The 14,966-nt window shown below is 41.0% G+C and overlaps 1 protein-coding gene across 1 annotated transcript in view; it reads right to left on the bottom strand.

Annotated features, from left to right (window-relative positions):
- CCDC93 (CCC complex scaffolding subunit CCDC93) overlaps window positions 1-13,530 on the bottom strand; it is a 43,012-nt gene extending 29,482 nt beyond the window's left edge. Inside the window, exons 1-6 of the mRNA XM_084265068.1 lie at window positions 13,474-13,530; window positions 12,226-12,339; window positions 10,467-10,561; window positions 8,269-8,380; window positions 4,220-4,318; window positions 2,803-2,859 (exon numbers count right to left, since the gene is read on the bottom strand). Coding sequence (XP_084121194.1) covers window positions 2,803-2,859; window positions 4,220-4,318; window positions 8,269-8,380; window positions 10,467-10,561; window positions 12,226-12,339; window positions 13,474-13,515 — 519 coding nt within the window. The 5' untranslated portion in view covers window positions 13,516-13,530. The remainder of the gene's footprint in view (window positions 1-2,802; window positions 2,860-4,219; window positions 4,319-8,268; window positions 8,381-10,466; window positions 10,562-12,225; window positions 12,340-13,473) is intronic.
- Between the last annotated feature and the right edge of the window lie 1,436 nt (window positions 13,531-14,966).

Here is a 14,966-nt window from a genome sequence, read left to right on the forward strand (position 1 = left end):
AATAATCTCACACAAAGTATACTTTCACACTTACAGAAAAGCAATGCAAGACATAAAATTCATTACAGTTGTTATGGTGGCATTCTATATTAACTTGTGCTATATAAAGTGTAGGCATCAAACCACAAACATTAGTCTTTGCATCAGGTAACTGAGTAGTTGAACAAAACCACTGCAAGATAATCTCAATTCACTAGACAGTCACCTTTCAGCAGCAGTAATTCTTATCCCAATAAGCATTACTGATATTTAACATTCCCTTTTCTAACCTTCAGGCCTGCTTGCAACCATAAATCTCACTGTATTTTCCCCTTGAGAAGGCCAGGTCCTTAGACCAATAATAATAACAAATTCAGACAACAGGCTAATCTGTCACACTTGCTGGTACTCTTTTAGGAAAGTCTATTTTTCTTCCTATTCCAATGCATAGCAATTTAAAGGCAATGTGCAAAAGAGCCTTCAGCTTATAGCCACCTTCTTCCAGGAAAAAGCTTGAGCATTTTTTCCCCTGAAAAGTCACTCTAAGTGTTCTAGATTGACACCTTAAGAGATCTCATGGACTAATCACCCCTGAACAATATCTGGTGTCAGCTATAGAGGATATAATCCTGACAGACCTTATATATTGAGGGAAGAGGTATTTGTCTAATGATAACCTGAGAACTGATGAAGTGTCAAAACTTTATCTACTATGACAATGCACCTGAATACTAGAGGCTTGTGAACTAAGGAGAAGACAGAATACTCCTTTATCAGCCCTGCAGATAGATAACTGGGGCAAGCAGCCTGCATGCTCAAAGGCAGGAGAGCGATGGAGAGCTATGCAGGCAGGCCAGCTGAATGGTGCAAAACGCTGTCAAACATTTCAGACTGTAGCTTGTTTCCCTTGCTTTCCATTATCTGTTCCATTCTTGGACTCTGAATATGGAGCTATTCCCTTAGCTGCAGAAGTAGACACATGCATTCCTCATTCCAGGACCACCACCTACGAATTTCAAAGTAACAGCCCTAATATGCTGGTCAAATGAAAATGACTTCACTGTATTCAATCAGATCAGGAGAAACACCTGATCTGGCTTCACCTTTGCTGTGTCACTCTCTTTGAGATCTGAAAAGCAGTTTTAGAGAACAGGCAGGTGCTGTTAAGGAAACCCAACCCAGCACCATGGGGCTGTGGAAAAGGCACTTGAATGGACCTGACACTTTCTAGATAACTGGGCACTGGAAGTTGCTTGCATTCCCTTCTTTTCAGACAAGTTCTCACAAAATAAATTTAATTAATAAAATTATAAATTAAAAAAACCCACCCAAATTATTAGAACAGAAAAACTAAATGTTGAAACTACCTCTGTTCCTCAGCAATCAAAAGGATCCCTCCATCACTGTTCATCAAATACCTTCTGGGGTTTTCTATGACACTTAAAACTCTAGTTACTGGTGTCTCATTACAGCATTGTGATTACTTTCTTTATTTCTTCAGACACTTGGATACAAAATTTTTAGCATTATTTAAAGACAATGTAGGTAGAAAATGGGCACACTTAAAGAATTAGGACAACTATTCTGAAAATCTAAAGTAAGTATAAAATTCAATGAATTTCAAATGTAGGAACAATACACTTTTGGAATTTGGTTTCTTACATGAACTTGCATTCTCTCTCAATTTAAAGGTTATGCAGGTGCACAAACAAAACAATAATACCCATTTATAAGGGGAGCTAACTTGTAAAACAGAAAACAGACCTTACTGGAGAGACAAGTATGGAGCAAAAGGCTCACTGTAAATCTACTAATAAGTTAAAAAAAAAAACCAAAACCCATCAAACCACCAAAATCCAGAAAACCCTCAAAACCACTGTGAACAACAGAACCATTGGGAGCAACTGGTAAAGTCTGTAATTCACACTTTTAAAGAGTAATTATTCAAATAGATTAGCAAGGGATTTGCACTGGTCATCACCTGGAGAATTTCATAGCAATGGCTTTCTAAAACATACACTGTAATTCCACCACTTCTATTAGGCTCAGCAGCACTCAGGTCATTAATATGGAAAAGCAAGTACCTCCAAAACACAACAAAAGAACAAGGCTGCTTGTCTGGTTCATTATAGAAGCCATCATAGCTCACTGTACTAGCATTTAACCTCTATCCATGGACAAAGAGATTAGGATGTCTAGCTAGGCTACCTGAAATAGCATTGATTTTTTGATTTTTCTCAAGAGTGGTGTTTCACCACTTATTGAAGAGCCTTGGGAGGGTTCCATTTAAAGCATACCCAAATTTCTCATCATTTTTCAAATGCTGGTCTGTGAATTTGTCAGGATAGTAAAAAAAAAAAAAAAAAAAAGGAAAAAAGGTAGTGACCTGTTGGAGTCAGAAATGGTGAACTGAGTCACAAACACACAGACACTAGAAAGAAAGTAAGGGGTGAAACTCAAATTGCAGGCCATGCATGTATTACATTGAGAAGATCACTGCTATTTTAATTTAAATAGTCCAACTGCTGATTGCTTCTAATTCTTAGTCTGATGAGGGTTTAATGGCCTGTAAGTTATCTTGTGACTTTTGTTTGAGAATGTGGAACTCCACACTCTCTGTGCAGGCAGCTGATATGGTTTACCTACTTGTACAGGTTACACTTTCAATCTGTTGGCATTTGAGACCTGTTCTAAGGGCGAAGCTCAATGTGGAACTTAAACAGGAACTTCTCATAAGAAAACCCAGGACTGGCTGCATTAAACACAATTAACTGTCATTATTAAACCATTTGCTTCTTGATTATAAAAATCTAACATACTTACAAAGATATCAGTAACTACTTTGATAGCCTTCTCTTTTCTTTGCATAAATTCCTCATCCTGTAAAAGATTAATGGAGGTGATTAACAATACCAGGGAATGGAGATCAAATCTCAAGTATTACAATGAGTTTAGCAAACAAAATTGTCAAATGGTTTCTGAGCTGCCCAATTGCTGGGTGAAGTGTTAGTGATTTCCTGTAACTCAAAAATATTTCTCTCATCTGATAGGCAGCTGATCTGGATATAGTTTTAAAGACCAACCCTCCTATCTGGTCTCTGTTTACACAGTACCTAACCACAAATGCAATCCCAGTCCACTACCAGGATCTCCAATCATTACTACACTATGAGGAAATGAAGTTGGGATGGGCTTAATGCAGAAAAGAGGGGTTTCCCTTACTGTTATTTTGGGTTCTAAGCATTGAACACAGTTTAAAAACGTGAAACAAAATCCAAACAACCTCAAGCTAATAAAGTCTATCTGTCTTTCCCAATACTAGAGCAATCTACCTTTAATGCTGTTATTGAATTAGAGGCAAAACTTGGGTTCTTGTATTTACACATGGAACTGCCTTGGGATATGCATAAACAGAACTGATGGAACTGCACTACAGGCACAAATCCAAGCTCGCTCCAGCTCTCCTCCTACCCCAAGACATCTTCCTTCAGTACTGAAGCACAGGAAGAAGAGAGGAACCCAACACTGTGGTAAACATGTTACTTCAAAGTGAGCAGCATTTGACTACTTCAGAAGAAGTATGATCAAAGAGTGCAAAATTACTCTTATCACTACATGTCTAGATAAAGCTACTGCTTTCACTCCTCCAGCAATCATATCTAACAGAGACAAATTTATTTCCTTTTAACACAAACCTGTCCCCCTTGTCTTTCCTCAAGTGGTTTTGAATTAAATTTTGATTAATTCAGTTTTCAAGAACTAATTTTGGTGTTTGGATGCAGGGAGACAAGAGCTGATTTTAAGGACTCTGAAACAAAACTCAAGTTATAAATCATTAACAGCATATCAATTCTCATTCAGCTAGATCAGCTTCTCCACAGCTTGCTGGGTGTTGTCAAACACCCTTCAGGCAATGGAGCTCCCTTCACATGGTTAGCCTGGATACTCTGCACAGAAATCTGTACCTGGCAAGCCAAACCAACAGAGAAGTTCCAAATATTGCCGAAAAACTAATGCAACTATTATTCAAAAGTTAAGTGGTATGTTTGAACTCTCTATCATAAATATGTTTTATATTTTTTCCCCAGCTGAATTTGCACATGGAATCCTTTAGAACTGATTAATAAAGTGATAGCAAAGGGAACTGTGATATATTGTGTTGATTTCATAAGTGTGAAGCTGGTGGAGCACACCAGCATTTGACATATTAGAGTAGGAACAAGAACTGGCTTAGTCTTACCTCTGGAAGTCTGTGAGATTTTTGAAACTGTGATATAGAGTAAGAACGGATATAGTCCCCCATTTCTTCCCTTGTTTCTATTGCACGTTTCACCAGCCACTGGGGGAAGAAAAAGTCTGTGTTAGTGGAAAGGGGAAAAAAATAACAGCAAACACCAAACTACTGCATAATTATTTTTAATACACGATAAAAGCTAAAAGCATATTTAAAGCACACAACCAAGAACATTTATTTGCAAACACAGTAACTAAGGGACCTGCTCTTAACAAAATGATTTAGCTTTTATAAACTTCACATTTGATCTTCTACATACTGTAGAGCAACCAGATATTGCATAAGCTAAGAAACCACACGGTTTTTTCTTGTAATTAAAGTTTTTAATATAAACCCCTAAACATTCTTCATCCTCTAGAAGTATATTGAACTACCCAAACCTCAGTGAGCCATACTGTTCACACTGCAGTGGGATTTGACGGTCCAAAGAAGATGAAACTGCCTTCCCTTACAAGGTCCTTGAAGCAGGGACTGGTATCCCAAAAGCCCCACTTTCCTGAATATTTGTAAATAATGTATTGTAAAATTCTTCTTTTGTTGCATGACTTCTTTTTTATTTAGCTTGCACTGTAACTTCTCCTACTTAATTGCTTTTCCATTTTGATTAATTTCTATAGTAAAAATGGAAAGAAAATTCTGTTGCAAATCTCAACTATCTGGAATTCTTAGTTGACAAATTCATTTATAAAGAAAAACATATGAAATCTTCAAAAGCATATGCAAAGTTCATTGAAACTTTGCCAATATGAGTTTCTGTAATCAAAAAAATTGGACCTTCAATAAAATAATTACAAACAAGAAAACGAAGAGCATCTGTGGACAAGAAATGGATATGGGCCACTATAAACATTACTCTTTTAGCGTGCATCTTTAAGATGGAGAAAAAAAATACATTCCACTCCAAAAAACCCAACCCCTAAAGTAGCCTCCCACTAACACAAGAAATCTACTAAAGCTAAAAATACATTTTAACAGGAACATTATGTTCTCAAAATATTGAATATAGAATAATATAGAATATAGAATAATATATGATTCTATGATTCTATAATGTAGAAAAATGCACAGCAGTAGCTCATGAAACAAAGGAATGATAATTTTCTGGCTTTTTATTTCCATCCATACCATGGAATGGCCAGCACACCTCAGCAGACCAAGAGCTCAGTTGTACCAGTCATCTCAACATACTTCCTCATCTACATTCAAAACAACCTTAGAACTCTACTGCAATCTAAAAGCTACCAACCTTGTCCTTCTAATGAGCAGGCCATACTGAAAACAATAAATCTCTTAGCTCTAGGAAGAATTGGATTACAGCAGGTATACAAAACTGTACACACTCTGCACATGTGCAGGTTCATCCCTCTCTACTCCAAAGAAGCCCTTGGGAGAATACTTTGAAACAACCTATGGCCTTCATACAGTCTGAGGGCTATGGTATGGTCACCCACCTACAGGGCAAGCTTGAACTGGTGGCAGCACCCATCTCTATCACTCCGAGTGAAAGGAGGTGTGCTGGAGCTCTGATGGAATGTGAGACAGTTATGAGTGGAATAGAAAAAGTTCTGTGCCAGGATCCAACACTGAACTGGTCTTGTATCACTGGTCCATTATACTCTGACAAAATACTCCAGTTGGAACACAACCTCATCCCACTAATCCTGGCTGTACCCCAGGTAGAAGCCGTTGCAGCTTGTATTTGTATTTATATAAGGTTTTCCTTGGATGGATCACACTGTTTTTCTAAACTCCAGTCCCACCATGAAAAGGCAGATCTTCAAGCCTACAAAGTGTTCAAGAAGAACCACATGTCCATATAAGAAAAAAAAGACTTATTCTGACATTTATAAGACCACACAAAAAGCCACAAGAGATTGAAGTACATTTTAAATAATGCTGGAGAAGATAAATCTTGTGGGCTGTTGACAGCCTGCACAGGAGGTCATATAAGGGATCAGATCAATCTGAGGATCCAAGTTTGCACCAGCAACAGTTCTCTGTGCTATAACCATGAACCCCTGGAAAGTGAGGGGAAGATGATGACAAGATGAAAATGCAGACTATTAATTTACAAAGCACATCTCAACACAAGACTGTGCACAGTGTTCTGTGAACACCAGCTGAATTTACTAGGAAGAGCAGCATCATTTCTGCCCACTGGTATCTTTTCTAGTTTGCAAGTTCTGCTACAGCCTATGGCAGTAAGCCAGCTCAGTCAAATGTCTTCCTGTAGGGAAGAATTAAACTAAATTCCACCCATCAAGTTCACCAGATTGGACTGCACAGTGTAAGAGCTATTGGGACACAATGCCAGGTGGAGGAAAGAACTGTATTCTTTGGGGACTGCTTTGAAATTTACAGATAGCAAGTCAAATCTTTAATTTAACAGGCCAGTGAGTAAAGAGTCGTCATGAAATAAAACACTCCTACATGCCATGGTGTGAGCAGCCTATTACACCTCCTGCATGGTCTTTTTCAGAACACAGCATCCCAGTGACATCAACAAAAGTTTTCTTGAAAGCTTATCTTAGTTGGGATAAGTGAGGAACCAAGAGCAGGCAGAACTTCACAAGGACCTGACAGAAAGCAACAATTTCTAAAAAAGATCTTCTACATAGTAAAACTTAAGCCCATCAAGAAAGACTTCTTCACCAATTAGACATATCTCCTACTGGCCAGCAACTAATACTGAGAACCACTGCTCTCTGAGAAATCTAGAAGCTGATTTCATCCCTGCTTAGAATTAATGTTTCTTTTTTCCTGAGTTAATATCCAAAATCAGGATTTTGGATACAGCAGGTTAGAGAAAAGAATACCTAGTGCTATTGCTTTCATAGCAGGAGCAATAGTTTATGCTCTTCCTTCAGGAGAGGAACAATTTTTCCTATGACAGAAGCCTTATATTTGATAAACATAACCATTCATTATCATCATCATTGTGATCACATGATGAAGGCAAGAAGTTCACCTGATTGGGATCTTTTATTTTTTTTTGGTAGGAAAAGTTTAGAATTAAAAACTCACATTAACAAGATACAAACTTTCCACCTTCAGCAGCACTAGCATAGCTTGAAAGCTGTCTAACAGTAGCACTCCCCACACAACTTTGTGGGAAGTGCAGTTGTGTGCTTTTCCTCAGGAGCCTCCTACTAAAAGATAACAAGGAAGAGACAAGAGGAAGTTTCCCCCACTTCTTACAAAGTGGAATTTAAATTAAACTCACTAAATCATTTCAGAAGCAGGAGGTAAGGAAATATTAAGTGAAAAAGAGCTGGTTTAACAGTCTTCATTTTCCCTATCTATCAAATACACGTTTCTGAGTGCAGATGAAAGAAAAATTAGAAAATGATAACGACATACCAAGGATTCTCAAGATACCACATGTAACTGGAACACATCACATGTTAGCTTAAACCTTAATAAAAACAGAGAACTGAGCATGCACCCAGTCAGTAAGTGCTGCTCAACAAATACACTGCAATAGGGTCACACATGAGAGCACTTCTTTTGCCCCACACACAGTTTGTGTGTGATACAAATGAAGGACAAATTATGCTTAAAGAAACAACCCCAACTGGCTTTCACCTTATTCATATAAAAATTAGTGGCTATCTGCAAAACTCACTCCATAAACTTAAACAAAGACCCTAAGATATTTGTTGTTCTTCCTAGTCCAGCAAAGTAGCTTATCAGATTCTGAAACAAACTTAAACTAGTTCCTTTAAGCAGAGTAATTCCAAAGAAGGCAGAATCTGAATCTAAAGAATTTAAAGTTTCCTTCACGTTTTTCTTGAACTTTGAACAAACAGCACTTCAGAATTCTATCACCCAAAATGTCACTCTTGTTTAAAAACAATCATTTAAACTACTTCTCTGTCATTATCCATTCCAAAGTTAAATAGAGAACCAAATAATAATACAGATCTTTGTCAAACGTTTTAAGCAAGTTTTATGGCCTTTTTCAGCAAAGTATAAATACACCACAGAATTATTACCTGTACAACAGGAAATATGTGAATGAAATCCAGTCCCTGGATCTGATGTGGTTCTAAACGATGAGGACACTTCATTTTTGGCAATACTGACACAATTTTTTCAGTTAAGGCACTATTATTAAAATAAAACAAACACACATATATATTACAAGTTTTGTTTGTAAATTAGAAATTATTTTTGCAAACACAGTTCCCAATTAAAAGGTTCCCTCTAGTGGCTTCCATTGTATACAGTTATGAAAAGCAATCAAACTTTTGCTGACAAAACAGCTTTTACATTGTCATAGGTATATGAAGTCTGTGAAGAAGTCATTAAACCCATGAAAGGGTTATCCTAACACCAGGGATTCTTCTAAAAGAACATCATCCTGCTTCCACTGAATCCCTTACTTTAGGGCAAGGTATTTTTTGGCCCCCTGATGCTCTTAAGCACATTTTTAAAGCAGGTGTCAGCACTGAGGATGAACACTGTACTGGGAAAGCTAGAACTATTTTCCATGAAAGAAAAAAAAATTACCTGGTCCAGTACTGATCTCAGTTGACTTCAGTACTGCCCAAACAGAAAACTGATTTTCTGGAAGCATGAAAGGTGAGCAAGAGATAGGAGACAGAGACCAAATCTGGGAATGGATCCCAAGAACTTATACTTCTTAAGAGAAGTGAAAACTTTGGCATAACTCTTATAAGGCTATTTCCACTATGGCACCATAGTGATATTCTACAAATAGACAGAAGATTCTCTCCTAATCTGTATTTCCATGTTTATTTCAACCCAGCAACTAAATAATAGGACACCATCAAAATGTCCTCAGAATAATACTGAGAGAACACAACTTCACTTTTCCTTTTCTCAAGAACATCACAGAAAAAAGGAGTCACCAGCAATATAAACATTACACTGACATCAAAACAGCCCGTGCTTGCATGGGTCTGAGCACTTGAGATTTATAAATAAATAATTGTTGCTGTTTTGGGAGACAAGCCTGTATTTTGGTTCACCAGTTTGGCATCCAGACAGCTGAAAAGATAACAGGACATTTTAAGAACTTAACTATCCTGCTGTTCGTAAGGATAACAAAGATGGTCATTATAAAAATATGGCAACTGTTAAAACTACCACCACTTTCATTCCTAGTCTCTACCTAATTCTGTGCACTTAACAGCTCATGCAGTGTTATCTACAATGACTTGAGTGTCTCCAAATTTAATGGCAATAACCACAAGTATTTATTTTTAAAAGTGTTACAGCCTTGACAATGCCAAATCACTTGCAAGAAAACAGCACAGAAATATGTTGTTCTCAACTTCACTGAGCAAACAAGTCTTTTCATGCAACTGTAACTTGAAAGGCTGTTCTTACTTCCTGAAAGCTTGAATTATGGTTCTTATCACTGAAATGCGTAAGGAAATCAAGTAGTTCAGAATGCATTCCCTTTCTCAGCATATACCATTTTATAACCTCCCTAACGCAGGAATTAGCTGGCTTATGAGCAAATTCCACACATAAGAAATTAATCAAACCAAAACAGTCTTGTTGGGTCACTATCAGGAAGGAAAGAATTTCTTCTGCTCAGTATGGGTCAGGTAACTGTTACAACAACAGTGTCATTCATGCTTTAGATCCTGTTTTATGATGCTTATAACACTAACCCAGAACCATAAAGGAGAATCAGAGGTTATTTACACAGAAAAATTGCAGACACCAAGAACTCAAGGAAGGTCTTCTAATGTTGCACTCCAGTTTCCAGCAGCATGGGCTGCCTCTGCCCTTTGTTTTGGCCTCTGCATCACACTCTTGTGCCAGCACAAGCATCAGTGCAGCCGCACAGAGAACTGGATCCAGGCACTGATTCATGTTAAAACTATTATTATTACTTTTGGTAGGTTTTAATCTAGATCAGTTACAAATCCAGTTCGATGTGGAGCCACACAAATGCTTCTCCTGCTTAGCAGGGATATAAGAGCATGACAGCACAGAGGGGGATAGCACTGCCCTTTCTGGAGTAAGCTGCTTTCTGGTTTTAGGGTTTCTGGAACTGCAGTCTGAGAAATCAAGCAGCAGTGCAATGTTTTGTAAACAGGTGGTCCTGAAAAGCAGTAAAAATCCTTCTTATAAAGAAGCAAACATCAGGTAACTTCTCCCACCTGCTGCTTCTTTCCTGAGAACAAATATCTCACCTGCCATTTAATCAACTTACATTTTTTGACCAATAGTAGAGTTCTCCTGAAACAATAAATCAACATCGATATCAAAGTTGCAAGTAGTGATACACCACGTCATGCCGCCCACCACCTGGCAAAGGAGCAACAACATGGTTAATTCAATTTTAATTTGAGGAGTTAAAGCCAAATGCATCTAAACACTTTATTTTAGAACCTACACCTTAGTATTCTCTCCCTCATCAATATTCTTATATAGACTGGAATACCTATAGAAATACACACATGGACTCCTGGGTACAATACTGATGTAAAACAGAAAAAAAAAAAAACCCTGAGCAGTTAATGACATTTAAATTTCCTCTGTTAGCTTTATGTATTAGTTCTGAAAAGCTCTCAGATTAAAAACAAAACAAAAACCACAGATAAAACACAACAGTATGTTAAATGCCATGATATTTAAAAAGTGACCATATCAAGGATCATAATTTCTGTATTCATGTATTTAGCTTCATATGTACCTTTCCCACTATAATGCTTTCCTTTCTGACATACACACCACCAAACGCTCAGCACAGTGTCAAGATAGTAATAGATTTCATTTCAGGTCCTATCCCTACAGGTACTTTGGCATACTTAAACCATTTCATCAACTTTGCATAAATTAATGTAAATATTTAAAGACAGCCTTGCATAAACATATACAAGATAACCCAGAAGTATGCAAAAGCAAAGAATAAGCAGATTAAAATGTGGAATAATTTACCAACAACACGCAGCAAGTTAGGGTGTTCTGTACAAGGTTTTCTAGCACATTACCCCTCTCACATTCCCATCTGAAACACTTAATCAGTATCCCTTTTATACTAGAAGCTAGATAGCTTTCTGTAGCCATGCTAATTTCTGTAAAGGCTGAGTAGGTCATGAAATGGTAACATGGCAATTGGGTTTTAAGCAAGTATAAACCTGGTGCATACCTTTCTACACATAAATACAACAATATTACTTCCTAAGGCTGTCTCCCCAAAACTACTTCGTGTCTGTGTGCACACAGTCTCCTGAGTAGCTAAGGTCAGTAATGCCAAGCAGTTTGAAGAAACTAAATTTGTATTGCAAAGTAAGATGCACTATGATCAAGGAAACAGCAGAGTTCATTTCAAGCCTGCTGTAGTGCTGTGTTTTTAAACCTTGGTTCAGGAATTTCTCACAGTGTCAGCACTAAAACAATTCACAAGTCTCTTTTCAACCTGAACTTTGGTCACTGTCAGTATCACACACTTCCTGTCTAGGACAATGAAAGGTTAACAGACACAGAATTCTAAAGATATGTAAAAACAGCCCCAAAATAATCTCACCAGGCTAACTTCCATTTGTATGCAGGGCCTCTCAAAACAAGTATTTCCTCATTTCTCATTAATGACTAATTCTGTTTAAATTTACAAAAAGCTACCTCCAAGTATCAAGTCTTTCTAGCTATTCTAACTGCAGTTGAGGGGGGCAAATTTCATCATACATGACTGCAACTTAGGCCATAACACCCACAAAAAGGCACATCAGCAATTAGCTTGCATCCAGTTGTCTCCTTGAACACAGAACTTGCTGCACAAAATATTTTTTCAAGGCTAAGGAGGTCTGATCTATCTGAAACTGTGTCATCTGAAAAATAATTTACATAGGAAAACCTCACGTGTTCCAAAAATCTTTTTTTATAAATCACCCAGAACTGCTGAACTAACTTGCAAAAAATTTAAACCTCATACTTCAAAAAGGTTTTTAGCAACACTGCATCGGTCTCACCTTGTCAAAGGGTGATAATCCTTTGATTCTTGCTCGAAAATACCCAGCAGCCACCAAGAGTTCCAAAATTTCAGTCAACTTGATGTTTTGTTCCTCATCTTCTCTTGTTTCAACCTGAGAAACAAACAAGGCAACACTAATTCAGCATTTCTCTTTCATTCTTCAAATGAACATTTTCTAAACTTGATCTTAACATAGACTTAACCTGCACTTCCATTATCAGTTTTGTTGATAATTTGAAAGACACTAAAGAAAGAGGTAATGCAATGCTACCTGGACTTAACATCACATCTTTTTCACCCAGTCAAATACTTGAATCTGCTTTTGCTCTTCAAGCTCCTGGTCCACTGCTTGCCTCCAGCTGGACAGATTGCTCCTAAGACAGTTATTTGCCATTTTGCAAATTTCTTTCAATTTCAGGGTTCACTAAATCCTACACCTCACATGAACGCTGCTTTAGTCTTTTTACAAAAACAGGAGGATAAGTTCACGTGGAATTCCACTTGGTTTTCAGTAACACAGTTTTAAGCAGACTCAAAGCACAGCAGTAATAAGAAGTAAACTCCGATGGGCAACCTAGAGAGTTCCAGCACTCCAAAGCCCCGTCAGCACAGACCCCAACCCACAGCACTTTTGCTCCTGCGTGATCCCACCACAGCCCATGACTGAGTGGAGGCAGTGAGCACCCCATCATCTCAGACCCAGGCCGGAGAGATGGCCAACAGATCTGCAGGTCCCCCCCCCCTCAGGGCTACGGGGACTCGCCATTCCCACCCCCTTGACCTTCCTCTTCCCCAAAATCTTTTCGCCAGCCTCCTCCTGTCCCTCCTCCCTCCCGCGGAAAGCCGAAAAGCCTCACAAGCAGTGGGGACTGGGAAACGTAATGGTGCACAGAAGGTGACCTACACGGGAGCTGCCTGCAGCCCTCCAGGGCCTCCCCACGGAGCGGGGCCCGGCTCCCCACACCCCGGGGGACCCCACCTCACGGGGCCGCAAGCAGGGAAGGCGCAGGGCCGAGCCCGCTGTACAGCGGTGACCCCCGGGTTCCCGGAGCAGCCCCACACCGGCGGCGAGGGGTGGTCAGCGCCTCAGCCCGCGGGGAGATAAGGAAGGGAAGGAACAGGCAGGGAGCCCAGGGGAGGGAAAGCAATTCAGGGGGGCCGGGGAAACAGCGGGCGGCCGCCCCTCGCCAGCGCCGCTCTGCCAGGAGGTGGGGGGGGGGGACTGGGAGAGACGCCGCTACGGTACCTCCTGGGGGGCCTGGTACTCCTGTCCCCTGGGGACGACCATCGCCCTCCGCCTCCAGCAGCCTGCGCCCAACCACTCAGCCTGTCACGTCCGCTCCCCCCGCCGCAACGCCCCGGCGAAGAGGTGTTCCCAGTCGGCGGCTGCCGGGTTCCCCCGCCCCCGCTCAATGGTTCGCCCGCACCGTCCTTGCGTATAAGCGCATCCGGGCCGTGCCATTCACGGCCAAAGGGGTGCGGGGGAAGGAGGGCGGGGGCCGCGCGGCTCCCCAGCGGCTCATGTGACTGACTGCACGGAGCGCAACCGCCGGAGCACTGCCCCGCCCCGCCCGCCAGCGCCGGCGGAGTGGGGGGGGCGCCCGGCAGGCAGCCCGCGGGCTGCCCCGGTGCCCTCTGGTGGGCCGCGGAGGCGCCGTTGCATTGCCCGCCTCCTCCCTGCTGGCACCGCTGGTTTCAAGCACTTCCCTTCCATGTTACTGGCGCTCGCCCATCTTATTTCTTCTTTTCATTTTTATCTGTGTTTCCCTTTCGCAGGGGGGCCTGAGGCCTCTCGCCAGCGTGGAGGGCAAGTTACTGAGTGCCCCGTGACCTGGCAGACGCCTCATGGCCGCTCATGCCCCGCGGGGCGCTGACATCCCCGGTAGCAGTTGGGGCTCCCTTTGCTGAGGGGATTTAACCACCTTTTTTTCTGGCCTGCACCCACAGTCAGAAACCTTTGCACCCATTTAAACCTGTTGCGGGCCTGTGACTGTTTGGCGCCCTGTGGGACGATGGGGCTGGGTGAGCTGGAGCCTGGCCCCATGCCACAGAGGTGCCCTGGGGTAGGTTGGCAGGGCCAGGGGCTGCAAAGCCATGCCCAGGCACCGCCTGGTTGCTAATGTGCTTTGGGATCATAAAATTACTCCAATGCACAAGGGATTAGTGGGTGGTAACAGCCTGGTAGGAAACCAACCCACAGCTTGGAGGCAGGGTGGCCTTTCTCATTGGCGATGGAAATACCCGAGTGGTCTGTTCACAGCTACCCCAGGCACTCACTTTCTAGGCTCCTTTTTCCATGTGTAGAGTGTTATAAAAAATAAATCTCTGTGTTAGGCTGCACCTAGAGAGGTCTCAAGGAGAGGAAGGAAGAAGAAAAGCCATGCGAGAGCATTGCTTCCACCCGTTGGAGGGCAGCAAAGCACGCATGAGCCGCTCTGAACCGACTGCTGCCCTGACAGAGCGATCACAACAATAATAATAATAACAACAAAAATATGCTGGGATGGCTCAAGCTGTGTACTAGTGTGACCACAGGCCACGTCTTAATTAGAGTTGCAGAAGACTCTTATGCAGCCCCAGAGGCTAACACACTCACCAGAGCCATACAGGCTTTCTGCTTTTTGTCTGCCTCTCCTCGCAGAGGACTGTGTGGCTCTGGTTTGATTATCGTGGAGAGGGAGATTCAAACAAACAAAAATCAGGGACAAGAGGATGTGTTGAAACAGAGGGGTGTTAGGA

The sequence above is a fragment of the Gallinula chloropus genome (genome assembly GCF_964237585.1).
Source record: "Gallinula chloropus genome assembly, chromosome: 5".
In the NCBI taxonomy this organism is placed as follows: domain Eukaryota; kingdom Metazoa; phylum Chordata; class Aves; order Gruiformes; family Rallidae; genus Gallinula; species Gallinula chloropus.